The 19263-nt window shown below is 35.0% G+C and overlaps 1 protein-coding gene across 2 annotated transcripts in view; it reads left to right on the plus strand.

Moving 5' to 3' along the window:
- Positions 1-19263, plus strand: part of STRN3 (striatin 3) — a 114147-nt gene that overhangs the window by 55708 nt on the left and 39176 nt on the right. For both annotated transcript variants that reach the window (XM_028507968.2, XM_028507967.2), the window contains exons 5-7: positions 2415-2588; positions 11029-11158; positions 14428-14569. In XM_028507968.2, coding sequence (XP_028363769.1) covers positions 2415-2588; positions 11029-11158; positions 14428-14569 — 446 coding nt within the window. The remainder of the gene's footprint in view (positions 1-2414; positions 2589-11028; positions 11159-14427; positions 14570-19263) is intronic.

Consider the following 19263-nt stretch of genomic DNA (forward strand, 5'->3'; position numbering starts at 1 on the left):
TTCAAAAACTGTTTTGAACAGTGGAAAAAAATATCTGCTCAAAATATCTGATAGGTGTATTGCGTTAAATGGAGAATACTTGGAAGGTGACTGAAGTTTAAACACATAAGAATAGATACACACAATTTTTTATAAATAAATTCTGGGTTTTGGGGGGTGTCCCTGCTCGTATTTGTTCTCCTCCCTTATGTTTGGAAAACTTTGGTACTTGTGTACTCCTGATATCCTGAGTAACTTAAAATTGTTTAACCTTCTCAGCTCTAGACATCTTTACCTATACTTTAGTAACCCATTGTGGTCAGACTCTTGACCTCATCGCTCCCTAGAACTATCTTACCTCTGGATTATTCCATAATATGACATTTAATTTATATTCCACTTCTTACTCTAATTCCCATATTTTTGCCCCCTGACTTTACCTTGATTTTTACTTTTTTAACTCCTTAGCTTCTCTCTAAACTATGATTGGTTTTATTTTATTTTTGTTGTGGGGGTTTTTGTTGTTGTTGTTATTGTTTTTTGTTTTGTTTTGTTTTGTTTTGCTTTTATTTCCCTGGTTCCAGCTTAGACCCTGTGATTGGTTACCCTTTTGTTAGTACCCTTTGCTTCCTTGCTGCCCACTTCTTAACCCGCTTTCAGTAGTCATTTTGCTATACCTATTTGCAATATCCTCAGCCTTAGTTCAGTCTGTCATGCTCCTACTTCTAAAAAATTCTTGGAAAAGAATTACAGAATCATATGAATGCCAGTACATATTCATGGTTTCCTATCTAAACATTTCAGGGAGTCTTTCTCTATAACCCTGGTCACCTCCTCCCTCCCATTGCACTCGGTAGAGATTCTAAGCCACAGGTGGCAAACACAAGGCCTGAGGACCATCCACCTTGTTTTTTATTTGGCCCAGCACCTTGTTTCTATCCAGCAGCAAACACTGATGACTCCTAAATCTATATACCTAGTCCAGTCTCTTTGAGCTTTTGACCTTTCTTATCACTGTGCCTAATAAATATTATTACTTGTGTAGACACTACAAGATTATCTGATAAGTACTCTATAAACCAGATTCTGATTGTTTATTCTTCATCTCATTGAATAGAAATACCATCTAATTATATAAGCTAGAAACCTGAAAAATTTCCAAAATTCTTGTATCATCTTTTCTTCTACTGCCATATTTATTAGTGCACCAAGTCACTAAAATTGAATTTTGCTTATTTTTCTCTTTTCCAGTTTTATTTCATGCTATGTTAGTGTCCTAACCAATCTAGTCTCCCTGTCTTTTAGCTTTTACTAAAAATCTTTAGTAAAGATTTGTTCTTCTGCCATCAGTATATGAGGCTCCTTTTTAGCATTCTTTAGCCTATCAGATGCTTTAGGAAGAAATTTTTTTTGGTTTGGGTTTTTTTTTTTAAAGATTGTATTTATTTATTTTTAGAAAGGGGAAGAGAGGGAGAGAAGCCTGTGTGGTTGCGTCTCGTGCTCCCCCACCACTGGGGACCTAGCCTGCAACCCAGGCATGTTCCCTAGACTGGGAATTGAACTGGTGACCCTTTGGTTTTCAGGCCAGCACTCAATTCACTGACCCACACCAGCCAGGTCTAGGAAGAAATTCTTTAAAAAAATTTTTTTAATCCTCATCAAAGCATTTTTTGTTTTTGTAAGAGAGAGAGGAAGTACGTGGGGCAGGGAAAGAGAGGTCAATGTGAGATAGAAACATCAGTTGCCTTCTGTACATGCCCTGACTGGGAATTGAACCCACATTTTGTGTGTGGGACAACGCTCCAAACCAACTGAGCCACCCAAGCTCAACAGGAGGAAATTTTTTAACTTGTCACACAAAAGCCATTCATGACCCACCATCAGTATTAATATCATAATCTGGTCCCTTTCTTCTTTTTCATTGTCTTTCTCAATCCTGGATTAAGTACTCTGGTTTAGATCTACAGAAAGTTTGAGGACCACTGGATGACAGGAATGCAGTGAGATATTAGGTCCTAGAAAGAGAACTGACCTGTCCATCTACTCTGGCCAAGAACCCAGGTTTAAACCTAGCATGTCACTGTTCTGAGGTTTAGTTCTGCTCATTCCTTACCACTTTCTAGACTTGTAAAAAAAAAATATGTATCATCAACTCCAAAAAAACTCTTAAGGCTCCAGGTCTTTTTAGGTTTCAGTAATTGACTCTTGATTAGTGTTGGCTATACTATTTGCTTTTCTTAAGTTTTGATTTGTAATTGGCCTTATTCTCTTAAAACCAGAAGTAGTCTAGAGAGAAGACAGTTATTGAGGCAACAGAAGAGTATATTTTGTAGGATTACGGGTTTTTGTAAAATCTTTTGATGTACTTTTGAGTTAAATTTGCAGCTGTTAACAGTATGTGGGGCTTATTTAATATTTTTAATTTTCTCTTACAGATATCTTCAGGAAGTAGGTTACACAGATACCATATTAGATGTACGGTCTCAGCGGGTAAGATCATTACTTGGACTGTCCAATTCAGAACCAAATGGATCAGTAGAAACAAAGAATTTAGAACAGATCCTCAATGGAGGTGAATCTCCTAAGCAAAAAGGACAAGAAATCAAGAGGTATGGTCTGTACTTGTAGGTAACATTGTTTATACAGTGGGCATTATGAATCTCTTTAGCTTCTAGTTACTACCATTAATATTTTTTAAAGTGGGTAATTTTCAAATGTAAAGACTTTTCTCCTCCAAAATGGTACCATGAGCAAATAAATTCTTTTCTTAAATTTCTTTAATTTGTTGATTGTAGAGAAAGGGGAAGGGAGAGGAAGGGAGGGGACAAGAGAGGGAGAGGGAGAGATCAGTTTGTTCTTACATTTATTTATGCACTCATGGGTTAATTCTTATATGTTCCCTGACTGGGGATTGAACCCACAATAATGGTAGGTTGGGATGATGCTCTAACCAACTGAGCTACCTAGCCAGGGCTACATTTTCCATTTAGATGCTTTTTAAATTTATTTATATTGAAACTTGATGCCATGAGAATGACTGTAGTTCTGAAATAGGTGTAGAATTAAAATTTAAGGGTGATTTTATGTAGTTCAAAGTTATTTTAACGTCCTGATTTTTTCATTGTTGCTAGAGTATTTTCAATGCATTATAATGCTACACTATAGCCAGAATAGCAATGGTTATTTAGATGCTAACATGAAAAGAATAAGGCTTTGCATTGTTTCAGCTCAGAAAGCTACCAAATTTAATGTCTCTATTGAGATATAATTCACATACCATAAATTTCATTTAAAATATATAATTTAATGGTTTTTGAGATAGTTGGTTAGCCATCACCAGAGTGTAAGTTTTGAAATTTTTCATTACCCTAAAAAGAAACCCCATACTCATTAGCTGTCACTCCCTATACTCTCCTATGTTTCTCTCACCACTCTCCCCTGCCGCCAACCCTAGACAATTTTACTAATCAACTTTCAATTTCTCAAGATTTGCCTATTCTGGATAGTTCATATAAATAGTTATTTTGTGAATGGCTTCATTTAGCATAATAGTTTTAAGGGTCACCCATGTTACAGCACATGTCATGTCAGTAATTGATTTCTTTTTATTGCCAAATAATATTCTCTGCTGTGTATATACCACATTTTGTTCACTTATTTCTTGTCCAGTTGATGGGCATGTGTGTTGGTTCCACATTTTGGAATAATGAATAATGCTGTGTTGAACATTGGTGTACAAAGGTGGACATATTTTCAGTTCTCTTGGGTATATACTTAGGAGTAGAATTCCTGAATCATATAGTAACTCCGATTACCTTTTTGATTCGCAATCCGGTGCTCAATCCACTGAGCCACACCAGTCAGGGCTCCGATTACCTTTTTAAGAAATTTCCAGATTCTTTTCCCAAGTGCCGTACTATTTAACATTCTCACCAGAAATTTATGAGCTCTGACTTCTTTACATTCTTGTCAACACTTGTTGTTTCCTGTCTATCAGTTACAGACTGCATAAATGAAAGGAATCAATCAGGTAGCACTTTTTTCCATTTTCTACCATCAGATATTACATTGAATAACATAAGTTGGAAGGGCAAAGAAAAGAAAAAGAAGATGGGGGTAAAAAAAATCAGATGAGTTCATTGAGTTCATTTATGGAGACAACTGTATTTGAACAATAAAAAAAATGCATTAAAAAAAGAAAAAAATTGTCCACACTGAAGCAGGACTCATTAAGAAGGGAGGATTTTGGCAGAGCCTTTTAGAAATAAAAGTAATAATATAAATCAGACACAATATAGGAATGTACACAAAATAATCAGAGAAAAAGCTGTAGGTCTTTTTGGCTAAAGAACAAAATATACAGGAGGGACAGGCAGAGAATTTTGGAAGTTGGGAAGGATCAAATTTTGAGTCTCTAAATACAATATGAAATAAGTTACTCATTAATCTGTGTTTAAATTTTAAGAAATGTTGAAAAATCTTGGATTAATGGCTTAAATATACTTGTATATAATTTAGTTGTCGGTAAATGGTCAAAAAGTGATCTAGGAATTATGCTGATCTCTCATTCATCTGATATATCCCAAATTTATTAAGAAGTCTGATAAATATATTTTCTGACACTATACAGTTATTTTAGAACATGTTCTATAACTTTCAAGGTAACATAAGCCTTTTGTGTGGGCATTTTATTTCTGAGAAATAAAGTCTCTAATAAAAACAATTTAACATCTAATAGAGGCCTTAACTTTTTTTACTCTGGATTCCAGGAAGCATAGAGTGTTTTTGTAGCATAGGAGGAAAAAAAGTATTTTGAATTTTTAACTAAAGTTACTAACCAAGCTCATAGTTCATAGGATTTATAAATATTTTAGAGTATGTAGTTTACTGTACCACATATGAATATGAATTTAAGATCCACAGCAGACTGTATCTTCTCTTTGTAAAGTTTCTTGCTTTTGCACGATAAAAACTTGAATAAGTTTTTTCTTTTCTGTTGTGGTGAAAACCACATAATATGAGTTCTCTCCTCTTAACAGATTCTGCAAGTGTTTACTCTAGTATAATGAACTGTAAGTACAATTGTTGTAGAGCACATCTCTAGGACTTTCTTATCTTGAATGACTAAAGCTTTATACTCATTGAAAAGCAATGTCCTATTTCCTCTACTCTTAAACTTTCTATCAGTGACTGCTTTCAATACCTCATTAAGTGGGATTATGCCATATCTGTCCTTATGTGACTGGCTTATTTCACTTAGCATAATATCCTGAACGTTCATCAGAGTTGTGGCATATGACAAAACTTCCATCTTTTTTAATTCCTGAATAATGTTCTGTTGTGTGTGTGTGTATGTATGTATGTGTATACATGCACATACACACTACATTTTGTTTATTCATTTGTTCACAGGTGTTTAGATAATAGTTGTTTTTAATCAAGACTGATTTCCTTCTTAATGAATATACTTATACATTCTCATTCTGCACTGATGGAGGTGTGTATGATTCAGCTATATCAAGGCCTTTGAAAATCCCTAGAAATAAGAAATGCTTTAACACTTTTACAGAGATTTCAGCAAAAAATGTTTATTACATATTTGTTTGTAATAGTAGAAAATTAGAAGCAATTTTAATGTTCAACAGTTGAGGAATGGTAAATCTTAGGTCATACTATTAGAGGCAATACACTTAATGATTTTAGAATGTGAATTCTGAAGACAGACTGGGTTTGAATTCTGAGTTCACCACTAATTAGCTATGACTTTGGGCAAGGTACTTTACCTTTGCTTCAGTTTCCTCATTTGTATTGAGTTGGCCAAAGAGTGTGTATGTTTTCTCCATAAAGTAAAAAGATGTGTTTTTCATTTTCACCAATAACTTTATTGATTTGGATATTTTGAGTATGTTGGCTATCTGCCATGTGATATAATACTGATTGTTCTCAATGTCTCTATCGCCATGAACTTTATCTGGTCTACCTAGCTGTGAAGCGTGTCCAATGAGAAACCTCCATCACGAAACTTCACAGACCACTTTTGTCACATTTAGTCACAGCACCTTCTCCATACACTGCACAAACCTTTTTTGTGTGTTTCAATTGTTTTTACCTTTCTTGAAATAATAAAACATAATATACTAAAAGTATTGCATATTTTCTTTTATCCTCAGTATTAAAATGGCTACACAAAAATTCACCAGTTTTGATTTTTTTGATGCACTCTGATATGACAGTTGTCACAGTGCAGTCTAATAAAATTGTTTTGAATAAGTTAAAGACTTAATAAGTTAAGGTGCCACTAGAGTCATCTTAGAGGAAAAAACAAACGAACTTTTGGTGATGATAGGGTTGATATGAAGAAGAAATGAGTAATGTGTCAGCACATAGAACAGTGCCTTATATATAGTGAGTGTTGCCTATAATTAATATTGTATATTCGGTTGAAATGTAACCCCACCAACAGGAATGTTTACTACAGTGATTTTCAACCTTTTCCATCTCATGGCACACATAAACTAAAATTTTGTGGCACACCAAAAAAAATTTTTTATTTTTTTTTTGCCTATTTGACAAAAAAGTAGGTATAATTTTGACTCTTTCATATGGGGTGGCTATTGTTGTGTTGGCAGTTGTCATTTTTTTAAAAATCTGACACTCTAAGAAGAAAGATGTCAGTGCCCCTGACTAAATAGGTATTGTATGCTTTCAAAATTCTTGTGGCACACAAGTTGAAAATCACTAGTTTACTAGATTCGGTGAGTGAATGTCACTATTGCATTTTTTTGTTTCTTGTGGGGGGATATTGTGGATGCATAGTGCATCAGATCACAAAGTATCTACTTTATGTGGATTCCTTTGTGGGGGAGAGCATTGTCTTAGATCTTATAACTGGGAAAAGCTATTTTGCTTCTTAGTCATTGGTCTGATTTACTTAAGAACCTCCAGTAGCTTCTCCCTTTCTCCTTTTACTCTGTTTGGAATCTTGCCAAACTTGTGAGACTAGAGGATAATGGAAGAAATGCTATAAAGATTAAATAAAATAAAAAGAAAAAAATAAATGCAATAAAAATGATAGGAAGAAGAGAGGAACACGCCAATTCAAGTCCCAAGATTCCAGTAAAGCTCTAAAAGCTGAGGAATTACAGGTAGCAGGTACATGTGGAGTCAGGTTTAAAGAGGGTTGTGAGTAGAGAATTGGTTTAAAGTTTATGTAAAAGGTAATTAGAATCTCAGACCTCTCTTTTATCCTGCGCAGCCAATTGAACACCCCCTTGCCATCCCAAAGAATGGTGGTATATTTTCTGGTGAAGTAGAACCAGTGATTTCTGATTTCTTAAGAAATCAAGCAACCGTAGAGCCAGTTAGTATATTAAAAACAGGATTATATAAAAATCTCCACCTAACCAGTGCAATCCCGTTTTCTTTTGCTGTTTGGTCTCTGATATGTTGGCAGCTGGTCTTACAGCTTTTCCATGAAGGAGGTTATTGAAATTGATCAGAATAATAGAAGAGACTTAATTGAAACTGATAATTAGGATCTGCCAGTAAAATAGTTAGGCTTCTGTCTTATAATGGAAGAGTAAAGGCAGCTGTTTTGACAAGCTTCCTTCATGTACGTAGAACATCCAGTTCCCCCCCTTTTTTTTTTTTTTTAAGATTTTATTTATTTTTTTTAGAGAGGGAAGGGAGGGAGGGGGAGAGAGAGAGAGAGAAACATCAATGTGCGGTTGCTGGGGGTTATGGCCTGCAACCCAGGAATGTACCCTGGCTGGGAATCGAACCTGGGACACTTTGGTTCCCAGCCCCCTGCTCAATCCACTGAGCTACGCCAGCCAGGGCCCAGTTACCTTTTTAGTGCCTCACTCTTAACTGTGAACACTTAAGGAAGGCCTTTAACATGAAAATTGGAGAACAAAGGTACAAAAAAAAAAGGAACTCAGAGAAAAACAGCAGATTATCAAAACTAATCAATCTTTGAGTGGTCTGAGAAAAGATAATGTATTTGCAAAACAAGTAGGATGTTATTAGAAAAGGCTTAACTGGATATCAAAAAGGAGCTAATAGAAATGAAAAAGTATGCACAAATAATTTCTGTGTAAAACTTGAAGATTTCTTCAGGATAAGATTGAAGGATTCTCCCAGAAAAGGGAAAAGAAAGGAGGACTGAAAAGCGAGGAAAATTCAAAGTCAGTCCAGAAGAGCCACTATCTGACTGGAGTTTCAAAAAGATAGAACAGATCAAATGGTATTGAAAAGATTTTTAAGGTAGTACTAAAAGGAAATTATCTGGAGTATATTTTCAGACTGTATTTCCAAGGATTTTTTTTTTCCTGGATTGAAAGGATTCCCTCTCAGTTCCCTCTCAAGTGCACTATAAGATTAATGGGAAAAAAATCCATCAAGTCTGTCATCATGAACACGAAAAAGAAACAATTCAGTGTATTGGCATGTTAGCATGCCAGTAGAGTCAAGTCTTAGGCCCTTCACAGTGCATAATTGCTTTAATTTTTATTTTCCTAAAGACCAACGATGTCCGTATCTCTTTATGCCATTCATGTATCTTTTAATAGTGTCTATTAAAATAATATCCCCACTTTTATTGTTTGTTATGCTTGAGATTTGAGTGTTGTTTGTATATTCTGGACACAAGTCCTTCATGACTTGTGTGACTTGTAAATATTTTCTCCCAGTCTGTGGGCTTGTCTTTAAATTCTCTAACAGTGTCTTTCAAAGAGTGGACATCTGATTCATCAGTTCTTTCTTTTATGGATTGTGCTGTATTTGACTTTTAAAGCCATACACATGTGTTGCTGTGATCCAGTACAATTTTAAAACCTAAAATGTGAGTTCTTACTTTAGAGACAGAATTTATCAAAGTTCAAAACAAAATTTTCATATCTTAAATTTACTATAGCAGCTCCTCAGATAGCATCATTTCTTTCAATGTTGTTTTGATATAATGTTGATGAGATGCCATAGGCACTTAACAGTTTATATCAGTTAGCCTTTGATAAATTGGTTTCCTACTTCAATTTCCTGAAAGTTACAGAACCTGTGGATAATATTAAGGACTTACTCCTGTATATTCTATTTTTTATTGTTGAGTATGTCTTTGCCTTTTACTTAATCACCAAATATTAAACATATTATTAATGCTGAGCTGAAAAATGTGTGTTTTGTTGTTGTGGTAGGTTTATGTTTGTTTTTACTAATTTGGAAACACCACTTCCTGTATTCAGTATTTATACAGGTCCTTAAAAAGTGTGCTGGATTAGGCAGAGTGTAGTAGACCTATTAAAACCATATGCCATATTAAAGTGTTAGTAAAAAATAGTCTGAATTGTGTCCTTACTATGGACTAATAGATTGAATCAGGGAGGAAGAAAATGGTAAATTTTAGATTATTATTTGTTACTATGCATTCTTAGTGTTGATAAAGACATTTGAGATCATCTAGTTGATCTTCCACATTTTTCCCATCTACCTCCAAAGAAATTGAAGCCAAAAGGTTTAAGTGATTTGGCTAAGTTCAGGCAACTACTTAATGGAAAAGCAAAGACTTTCATTGTGAGAGTCGGTGTTTAGCTGAAATTTCCACTGTTCTGTTGCTGCCTCTGTTGTTTAATGTTTAAACAACTATTTGAAAAACTTTTTTGTACATAGAGGAGGAATTCAGATTATAGTTTAAATGACTTGTAAGTAGATAAAAATAGATGACCACTATTACTTATTAAATGAGTGGTTTTGAAAGACTCAGAAGTATTTCTTTAGTATGTTAAGGATCCCATTTTTCTAGGTAAGAAAATTTGGGAAATAGATTGGAAATTTCCAAAACTGGTTTACCATAACTTTACATTAGGGCAGCCTGATACATTAAACTTTGGTTTCAGTTCTTAAACATTTGGACCAAGCTATAAGGGATTGTAAAATTGTAAGAAATGCAAAGTTTAAGTTGCTTTATGATAGGTTTATTTGGAGAAATAGTAGCACAGCTAAGTGTCTAATACTGTAGGATTTGGCCGGGGTAGGGGGGGGGTGGGACTCCGCCTGCAGGGCCCACCCAGCCACCATGGATGAGAATAAGTCTACCAAGACATGATCTGCTTGGGAAGGAAAGGTGGCTGATCTCTCAAACAAGAAGGGCCGAGAGTGTTTTCCTCAGTGGGCTTTTATTGGGTTCATTTTGCACAGGAATACAGGTAAAGCTCATTAATCATTGGCAGGGCAGTAAGGATCAAACAATAGATAACATACGAAGAATTACGAGGTCATATTCTGAGTCAGGGTCTGTTAGCTAAAGGGCTACAAAATTTTGGGAAACAAACTCAGGTCCTGCTTGGACCTTTATTATTTAATGGAGAGCATTCTTAGCAAAGCAGGTTTCACAGGATTTTCTAAATTCTTTCTTAGGCCTGATCACCCGAGGAACCCGCCCTTTCCAGCACAGGGCTGCACTGCCCTCTGTCATTGTTTCAGGCTTAAGTCAGGCAGGGGAAGTAAGGCAGCCAAGAGATTAGGAGACTTCTTGCAGACAGAATGAGGATTCAGGCTACTTCAAAGCCGAGGGACGTGAGTCCATCACCCCATTTTGCTATACCCCCCAAGTCCTTTGCTGGGGCTCCCTATGATCGTGCCTGTCTTAGGTCCATCCTTCCTTGAGAAATCTTACCCGTCATTGGATAACTGATCAAGCCTTGGGGGCCAGGCAGGGTGAAGAAAAAGGAGCAGAAGCAGCACCCCTGCCAGGGAGATAAGCTTTGTCTCCTTAGCGGCTTATGGTGTGAAGGTCACTCATTCAGCCTTAGCCATGAGGGGGTTACAGCTTCTGAAACCAGGCAGGGCAGTTCCCAACAGGATTTTATTTTGAAATCAATAGAGAACAGTCACTGTAATTATAGAACATAAGTAATCTTACAGAATTTTTTTCTTGGGTAAAATAGTTAGGCAGTACGTTATAAATAGGTTGTCATTTGAATCTCTATACTACCACAAAGAAATATTAGAAATAACCATTGGAATATTTGGTTTCATCTTTTTCCCTTCTTGCAGGCCTTCTGGTGATGTTCTTGAGACATTCAATTTCTTAGAAAATGCTGATGACAGTGATGAAGAAGAGGAAAATGACATGATTGAAGGCATTCCAGAAGGAAAAGACAAACATCGGATGAATAAACACAAAGTAGGAACTTGATTTTCTATTATTATTAGCTAAAATATATATATACACACATATTTCAAATAGGAATTTTTGAGATGTCTTAAGTTAAATTGGGAATGATCATTAAATATTTTATGTCATTTGAAAGTTTCATATATCATTTCTTACTGAGTTACAGTAGAAATTATTATTTGCTGTATTAGTCAGTAAATGACAAGAAAGGGTTTGTTATTATAGGGTTAGTCCAGTGGTTTGAAACATTTTTTTAGAAAAGCAACTCCTTATCCTCCCCTACCACAATTAAGAATTGCTACTGTAATGTTTCTCTTTATGTACAGTAAATAGGTGATATATTAACTGAAGCTTCATTAAGGCCACTACCACTCTGAGTGAGGGAATAAAATATGGATATAAATGTATATGTTCAACATTCTCGTTCTTTGGTAAGAATCAATAATTTACTTTTGCTCATAACCTAAGAAACAGGTTTATCTATTTCAGTGGTGATGTGGGTTACTTATGGGAGCAAAAGACTTTTTGGGTGATCGTTTGTGAATTATCATAGTAGTATACAGTATTTCAAGTATGTTTAAAAAAAAGTGGATAGGTTCAGTTGTAGTTCTTTGGGATGTTACAGTGATGTGGGGAAAATGCCAGTACTCCTCAAAAGCTTCTAGTTTATAAAAGCTGTTTTTAGCCTTTTTGCCACATTTCATAATTTTTATATTTTTTATATTTTGTTGACCTTGCTATTACAGTTGTCCCAAATTTCCCCCTTTGTTTCCTTCCATCTGCTACTCCCCTTCCCTCCAGCAATCCCTTCCCTTAGTTCATGTCCATGGGTTGTGCATATAAGCTCTTTGTCTTCTCCATTTCTTATGCTATATTCTTAAGTTCCCCCTATTTTGTGCCTACCAATTATGCTTCTTAATCCCTGTATCATTTCCCCGTTCTCCTCCTTCCCCCTCCCAGCTGATAACCATCTAAATGATCCTTGTATCTATGATTCTGTTCCTGTTGTAGTTGTTTGCTTAGTTTGGGGTTTTTTTGTTCTTTTTGTTTGTTTGTTTGTTCTTTTTTTTTTTTTTTAAGAATCCATTGTTGATAGGGATGAATTTGTTGTCTTTTTAAAAACGTTCATGGTTTTGATCTTCTTTGTCTTAAATAAGTCCTTTTAATATATCATGTAATAATGGGCTGGTGGTGGTGAACTCCTTTAGCTTTACCTTGGCTAGGAAGCACTTTATCTGCCTTTATACTTTAAATGATAGCTTTGCTGAATAGAGCAGTCTTGGCTGTAGGTGCTTGCCTTTCATGACTTCAAATACTTCTTTCCAGCCCCTTCTTGTCTGCAAGGTTTCTTTTGAGAAATCAGCTGATAGTCTTAATGGGAACTCCTTTGCAGGCAACTCACTGCCTTTTCTCTTGCTGATTTTAAGATTTTCTCTTTATCTTTAACCTTTGGCATTTTAATTAGGTCATGTCTTGGTGTGGTCCTCTCTGGGTCCAACATGTTTGGGACCACTCTCTGTGCTTCTTCGACTTATATGTGTATTTCCGTCCCCAAATTAGGGAAGTTTTCTTTCATTATTTTTTCAAATAAGTTTTCAATTTCTTGCTCTTCCTCTTCTCTTTCTGGCACCCTATGATTTGGATGTTGGCATGTTTTGAAGATGTCTGAGAGGTTCCTAAGCCTATCCTCATTTTTTTGAGTTCTTGTGTCTTTGTTTTGTTTGAATGTTTATCTCTTTCTTATGTTCCAAATCATTGGTTGGAATCCCAGCTCTTTTCCTTCTCTTTTGGTTTCCTGTGGATTATTTCACTTAGTGTAACCTTCATTTCTTCCTTTATTTGTTTGATGTACTCAATGAGTTCTCTGAGCATCCTTCTAAACCAGTGTTTGAACTCTGCATCTGATAGGTTGGTTATCTCTGTTTCATTTAGTTTTCTGGGGTTTTGTTCTGTTCTTTTATTTGGGCCATATTTCTTTTTCTCCTTAATTTAGGAGCCTCCCTGTGTTTGTTTCTGTGTATTAGATAGAGCTGCTTTTACTCCCTGTCTTAGTAGTACGGCCTATGTTGAAAAGGGACCTGTAAATTGTGTGGGGCAGAGCCTTACGTAATTGCCAGGACCAGGCACTTGCTTCACAGTTTTGTGACTGTGTGGGGAGGTTTCAGAGGGGGGTCAGTGCTGACAACTGGCTTCTAGCAGTTTGCCCAGCACTTGCCTCGTTGCCAGTCACTTCACCCCCTTCCCATGTGAATGGCACCCTTCCAGCTGCTGTCCCAGTGGTGAATCACAGAGTGGGTGTGTTTGCATACATTCTGAGACCATGCTGGCTATTTAAGCTGCAAAAATCTGGCAGTTTCTTGTGCCACCACCACTGGTGAGTGGTTTTACAGCCAAAGGTAATGGGAATTTATATTCCCAGTGCTCTAACTGTGGGCTCTGCAGCCTGGGGCAGGGATCACTGGCTCTGAAGTTATCCCTCCTATCTGTTCCTTTGCCACCCCCTTCTACCTTTCCTTACCACACTGTCTCTGCCCTTCTCCACAACTCCACCCCTCCTACCTGTCTGGATGAATGTGTCTTCTTTAATTCCTTGGTTGTCAGACTTCATACAGCTCGATTTTCTGGGTGGTTCTGAAGGTTCTGGGTGTTACTAATTTTGAGCTCTGGTCGTAATTCTTCTTGTGGTTACGTGAGGAGGTGAAGCATTTCTACCAACGTCTCCATTTTGACCAGCCATTCTGTATTTCATGTTTGTAACATTCAAAATGTATAGACATATTGAATAGATATTTTGTTTCTGTCCTTTTTTTTGTTCTGGGAGGTAAAGCCCTATTATAATTACCACAGCTATTGACTTACATTAGTTAATAATATCTTTATTAGCTGTGTCATATCTGTAAGTTAATGGACTACACAGCAGTTCTGAGTGAGTGAGGTCAATTCAGCATAACATCATTCTTTGAGTGAATGAGTCTTTAAAAGAGTAACTGAATATATTATAAGTAATGAGTTTAGCTGTTCTTGGTCATTGCATTTTAATCATTTTCACTACTACATTGTTTGCATCACATCTTACAATGGTCTTCACATGGCACTATTGAAAACCACTTGTGTAAGGTATAATTTGGGATTGGTGAACTATGTAGAAAATCTAAACTTCTCTACCTAAGTTGATTTAAAAACAGGAGTGCAAATGTGTAAGATAATTGTGTGAAAACATAGAGAACTCCTTTAAAACTTAGGGTAAAAATAATTCTTGGCTTATGTTTTGTTTACAGATAGGTAATGAAGGTTTAGCTGCTGACCTGACTGATGATCCTGACACAGAGGAAGCGCTGAAAGAATTTGATTTTTTAGTGACTGCTGAAGATGGTGAAGGAGCTGGAGAAGCAAGGAGTTCAGGGGATGGCACAGAATGGGGTAAGATGATAAAGAATTATGGGGATAGGAGAAATTCTAGCCCTTCAAGATATATTATTAAATATTCTATGTGTAATGTGTGTATTTGAATGTAAGTTGGCAGTTTAACTTAGAGGAAGTGGTACTGAATAATTTTCACCAATTTATTTAGATTGATTGACTAAACTATTCCATATATGGCTTTTGGTGGATTTTTATTTTTTAAATTTGTCTTGATTTAAGGTTGAAACATTTAATTAAATTAGTCAATTTAGAAATTCAGTTCCTTTTCTCTTAGAATATTAAAAAAAAGCATGTGTATGCAGTTTTTTAAATCCCCATTATTTAATTTGGTAATGAATCTAGTTTTCAAGAAGATGTAAATTTTTCAGTTGGCCCATACATTGTTATCAGACTTAACTGGTAGCAAGTATAAAGCTATTAACCTTGAATTATAGCTCTGTATTGAATATGATTTAGTGAAGGTATTACTTTATTATGTAAGTATACTAATAATAATCCAGCTATAACTAAAAGGCAAAAACCCCAGTTCTAATAGGGTTAAAAACCCCATTAGAAAGTAAAATAAAAGTGCAAAAAATATTTTAAGATAATAGCTGTTTTAAGGTAATAGGTCCAGTATGTTGTTCTTGTTAAATGTGTTCATTCAATCATCTTTTAATATTAGCATGTTACCTGAGAGGTAGAACTCAGTTGTGTCTATAGAGCTTTATTAGAAAAGGTTACCACTAAGTACCTTAACATATTTCACATTCAAAGGAAACTTGCTTACTAGAAAGTAATTGGATTATCACTGGATTTTTAAACACTAGTTTGGTGGCAGGAAACACACTTTGATTTTTAAAATGCCTCATTTATTTATTGAAACTGAAAAATATTGATAATAGCAGGGGAGACAAAGCCTAAGTAATAGGTTTATTGATTATCCTGATACAAATCAAGTATGTAAAAGATACAAATTTTGTTACCAGCTTTCTCATTATTTACAATCTTCAAATATTGTTTTCAGACCTTCACTTCTCTCCTAAGTGGAAAGAGAAGAGATACATTAAAAATATGAAGAAACTCCACAATTACCTTCTAGATTTGAATATACATTTTTTATTTATTTGAAAATGGCTACATTCTAGAAGTTTACTCTTAAGAAATAGCTTAGGTTAGGAGAAACAGTAACAGTATCTTTCTTTTAGCTTTTCTGTGCAACCCATTCAATATTGTAGAAATTTTAAGTTTTTTCCAATAATTCCTAAACAATTGTTTATATTTTCTGGTATATTTTATAATTATATAAATGTATATAGCTATTTTTTAATTTATGGGGGTTTAGAACTCACAATTTTATATGAAGAATTATAAGTCACCTATAATGCTGCTATGTAGAGAGAACCATGATTAATATTTATATGTACATATATTTATATTTATTTAACAAAGAATTTTGCCATGTGCTGACTTATAGCCTATACTTTTCACTTAATGTATTGTTTTTCTGCAGCTTCATTTTTAATAGCATAATATTCTGTCAATACATTACTTTATTACTTAATCAGGCCTCTGCTGATGTACATTTAGATTATCTTCATTTAAAAAAATGATCACCCCTGGCCAAGTGGCTCAGTTGGTTGGAGCATTGTCCTGTATACCAAAAAGGTTGTGGGTTTGATTCCCCATCCTGGCACGTATAGGAGACAGTCCTCTCTCTAAAAATCAATAAACATATCCTTGGGTAAGGATGGATAGGTGGGTGGATAGATAGATATTTTGGAAGTTTAACTGCCAGTCAAAAGAAGATACAAAAATTTCAGGAATTTAATTGGTATAAAATGGCATTGTTTCTTGAATAAAAGTACCATATCATGTACAGTTGACTGGTCCTTATGTCTAAAGACTTTTCACTGTAGAGCAAAGAATCAAGAGAAAACCTAATTAGTGAATGATAACTGTCAATACATCATTTACTTTTACTAATAATATTTGAAAGTGACTGGAATCTCTTTGTGTAAATGGAAGTAACTGTGACAGTCTCTTCCATCCAGAAGAGATTGAAACATCTTTAAAGCAATTTAAGGTCTTGATAAGGAAAAAGCCTCTTTTAGTAACAAAATGGTTCAAGAAGTTTCTTTCCTTCAGAACTGAAAACTGTCATTGGATCTCTGCAGTGTTTCTGAATTTATCATTTCTACTCAACTGTCATACTCAGTTTTTTAAAAACAAGAAGGATAAATATACAAACACTCCTTTATATTCATTTACTTAAAATTTGAATTTACTTATAAGTGGGAAGATTCTAGTTTTCAGGTGTAAGTTATTGGGTAAAGGATACAGATTATTTTTAAAAAAAAATAGTCTCAATATCTATGTTTTTGTATACTGTCAGTCTACTCAGATAGCTCTAGTTTTGAACCCTTTCATCCTATGAACCATTGCTTTTTAGAAAGCTTTTAAATCCTGCTTTTCTTCTGTCGTGTATATTAGGTAGTCTGAGTTCAATTTTAGTAGTTTTTTTAGTTCTTCAAACAATAAAAAATATTAGTGTACATTTTTTAATTTTGCTATTTCTCTCACGAAGACTAGACATTTTACTGATATTTAGTTAATTTCTTGTACACTTTTAAACTATGATCTATGGAAAGTTACAGGACCATAAAATGCAGTTAGTACCTAATGTTTGCATGTATTTGCTTATTTATTTATTTGAATTTACTGGGATGACACTGGTTAATAAAATTATATAAGTTTCAGATGTACAATTTTATAATACATCATCTGTATATTGTATTATGTGTTCGCCACCCCAAGTCAAGTCTCCTTCCATCACCATATATTCTTCTTTTACCATCTTCTACCTTCCTCCACTTTCCCGTTGGTAATCACCATACTGTTGTTTGTGTCTATGAGACTTTTTTTAATCCCTTTATCCTTTTCACCCAGTCCCCCAAACCCCTTCCCCTCTGACATTTGTCAGTCTGTTCTCTGTATCTATGAGTCTGTTTCTATTTTATTTTTTAGTTTTTTTGTTCATTAGATTCCACATACAGGAGAAATCATATGGTACTTGTCTTTTTCTGACTTATTTCACTTAGCATAATACTCTCCAGGTCCATCTATACTGTTGCAAAAGGTAAGAATTCCTACTTTTTATGGCCTAGTAGTATTCCATTGTGTACAGCTATTTTATCCATTTACCCACTGATGGGCACTTGGGCTTTTTCTAAGTCTTGGCTATTATAAATAATGCTGCACTAAGCATAGAACATAAAACATAGGGGTGGGTTTTTTTGGTTTTTGTTTTGTTTTGTTTTGTTTTTAGAGAGCAAGGGAAGGAGGAAGAGAGAAAGACACAACCATTGATGTGACAGAGAAACATCGATTGGTTGCTTCTCCTACACAGCCCGACTGGGACCAGTCACACAACCTAGGCATGTGTCCTGATTGGAAATCGAACCAGTGACCTTTCTCTTTCAGGATGATGCCCAACCAACTGAGCCACGCTGGTCAAGGGCAGTTCTATTGAATAGGTGTTTCAGTTTCTTAAGATATACTCCTAGAAGTGGAATGGTGGTGGATCGTAAGGCAGTTCCATTTTTAATTTTTTGAGGTAGCTCCCTACTGCTTTTCTCAATGGCTGCATGAATCTGCATTCCCACCAACAGTGCAAAAGGGTTCTTTTTTTCCCCCACATCTTCACCCACACTTGTTGATTTATCGATAGCCATTCTGACAGGTGTGGGGCAATATTTCATTGTGGTTTTAGTTTGCTTCTCTCTGATGATTAGTGATATTGAGCATCTTTTCATATGTCTATTTACCATCTCTGTCTCCTCTTTGGGTAAGTGTTATTCAAATCCTCTGCCCATTTTTTAAATTGGATTGTTTGTTCGTTTATTTTTGGTGTTGGGTTGTATAAGTTCTTTATAAATTTTGGATAGTAACCCCTTATCTGATGTATTACTGGTGAACATGTTTTCCCATTCAGTAGGCTTTTTTTTTTTTTTTTTTAATTTTGTTGATGGTTTCCTTTGCTGTGCAAAAACTTGTTAGTTTGATGTCATCTTTCTTATTAATTAACTAATTTATTTATTTATGGTTTTTCCCCTTGCCCGAGACAATATATCAGAAAAAATATTGCTATAAGAAATGTCCAAGATTTTACTGTCTTTGTTTTCTTCCAGGATTTTTGTGGTTTAAGTCCAGCATTTAAGCCTTTAATTCATTTGAATTTAATCTTGTATATGGTGTAAGCAGGTGTCTAGTTTTACTGTTTTTGGAAGTCTATGTCCAGTTTCCTAACATCATTAATAAATAAATTATCTTTGCCTCATTGTATGTTCTTGCCTCCTATGACAATTATTACTTGTCCATAAAGTCATGGAATTATTTCTGGGCTCTCTATTCTGTTCCATTGGTCTATATATGTCTGTTTTTATGCCAGTATCATGCGGTTTTGTTTACTGTGGCCTTGTAGTATAGTATGATAACAGGTAGCATGATTCCTCCAACTTTGTTCTTCTTACTCAAGATTGCTGTGGCTATTTGGGCTTTTCTTTTGTGGTTCCATCTAAACTTCTAGAATATTTTTTTCTAGTTCTGTGAAATACATCATTGGTATTTTGATAGGAATTACTTTGAATCTATAGATTGCTTTGGGTAGTATGGACATTTTAATGATGTTAGTTTTTCCTGTGCTTGAACAT

This window comes from Phyllostomus discolor, chromosome 1, assembly GCF_004126475.2.
Source record: "Phyllostomus discolor isolate MPI-MPIP mPhyDis1 chromosome 1, mPhyDis1.pri.v3, whole genome shotgun sequence".
NCBI classification, from domain to species: domain Eukaryota; kingdom Metazoa; phylum Chordata; class Mammalia; order Chiroptera; family Phyllostomidae; genus Phyllostomus; species Phyllostomus discolor.